Consider the following 1,558-nt stretch of genomic DNA (forward strand, 5'->3'; position numbering starts at 1 on the left):
CTTTGCAGTCCAGTGCATTAGCCCACAGTGCCACACTATAGATCTAGTTAAAATATAGATTCTGATTCAGTATTTTTGAGGTGGGAGTGCAGACCCCTGAATGAACTAGTTGGAAACCCTGTTTGGAAATACCCTCCAGGATTCTGGAGAAAAGAAGAATGAGGAGAAGCAGAAGGGACTTGAGGGACTCTTGCTCTATTTATAACAATGACACCACTCCTGACAAACAAGTCGGAATCCTTTTCCACCCCTGGCTGGGTAGCAGTGCAGGCCAAATCATCAGTCTGCTCCTGGCCCCTGGGTCCTGTGGCTCAGTTGTAGGAAAGGTAATCAATGAGCCGGGGAGGGATGTTCAACTTGGCGATTTTCTCCAGTCCTCGGACACCAGTGGCCTTCCTCAAGCTCACTCTGCAAAGCTGGTACAGGGTCAGAGGTGTCTCTGAAAAAAAAACCAAAGAACAAGAACGTACGGGAGGACAGTTTAAGGAAATGGTATCATACCCTTAAACATAGTACATTCTAGGTGGGACTGAAAAAGCCCCCGTTTCCATTGGAGATGGGCTACATGCCTTATCTGGAAGGTTACTATTATGGACAGTCAAGGACCAGAGGTAGGAAGATCAGGAAGTAGAATTCGGTTGAGGTCCACTGGGATTTAATTAATTTTTTGAGTCATTATGTTATAATTCAGCACACAGATATGTCAGCAAAGAACTAACGCTCGTCTGTAAAACTTGTAGTCAAATGAGGGCTGGTGGAAGGTTTAGTGCCTGGGTTGGTGCTTTCTGCTACTCTCATTAGTGAATCAGTTACAGTTACAACAGAGCCTTGTAAGAGCATATGCAGTAGCACAAAACAGCTCCAGCAGACACAGTGGTTGAAATGCACTCTAAAGGTGAAGGGATTAAAGGCAACCTTGGAGTTACAGGCAAAGACCTCAACTGGAGTTCAAGGAAGGATAGCAAAAGCAGGGAGGAGAGATGAGAAATAGCCCAGAGGTCCCCGGTAGCCTGGCTGGTGTAAATACTTTGAGAGAAAAACCTGGTCTCACTTTCGTAGTACTCAAAGCACTTGGCTGAGGCGCTGCTGCTCCATGTGTAGTCAGAAGGCTTCTTCCCTCTGTTGTCTCGGGCATAGATGTTCCCTCCAAACTCAATGAGCATCTCAATGAGGTCCACATTCTTCACCTTGGCTGCATGGTGAAGGGCTGTCTCGTGAAGTTTTGCAGCATTCACATTGGCCCCTGGATCCAGACGGGGAGCAAATACCACCAAAGAGAAAAACTTAGGCCAAGAGAAAAGCTGACATACTTTGACTCTTAGCAGTTTACAAAGGCACTCCACAGCCACAAACAAAATCAGAATAGACTCTACTGCAGCTTTTTCAAAACTTGAAAGCAAGAGTTACTTTAGGCGAGAACAAACAAGATGGCGGATCGGGTGGATGTATAGCAGAGAGCTCCGCCAACAACAACACAGAATACCTGACCAAGCAGGCTCAGGGGCTGGTCCCAGAACTCTGAACCGCATATAAAGGAATACTTAGAAGGTTGGAAGGC

General features: G+C 46.3%; 1 protein-coding gene across 1 annotated transcript in view; it reads right to left on the bottom strand.

The window, feature by feature from the left end:
• Nucleotides 1–311: 311 nt before the first annotated feature.
• The window catches only part of ASB13 (ankyrin repeat and SOCS box containing 13), a 12,522-nt gene continuing 11,275 nt past the window's right edge, over nucleotides 312–1,558 (bottom strand). Inside the window, exons 5-6 of the mRNA XM_006862789.1 lie at nucleotides 1,052–1,243; nucleotides 312–439 (exon numbers count right to left, since the gene is read on the bottom strand). Coding sequence (XP_006862851.1) covers nucleotides 312–439; nucleotides 1,052–1,243 — 320 coding nt within the window. The remainder of the gene's footprint in view (nucleotides 440–1,051; nucleotides 1,244–1,558) is intronic.

The sequence above is a fragment of the Chrysochloris asiatica genome, unplaced genomic scaffold (genome assembly GCF_000296735.1).
Source record: "Chrysochloris asiatica unplaced genomic scaffold, ChrAsi1.0 scaffold00050, whole genome shotgun sequence".
Classification (NCBI taxonomy): Eukaryota; Metazoa; Chordata; class Mammalia; order Afrosoricida; family Chrysochloridae; genus Chrysochloris; species Chrysochloris asiatica.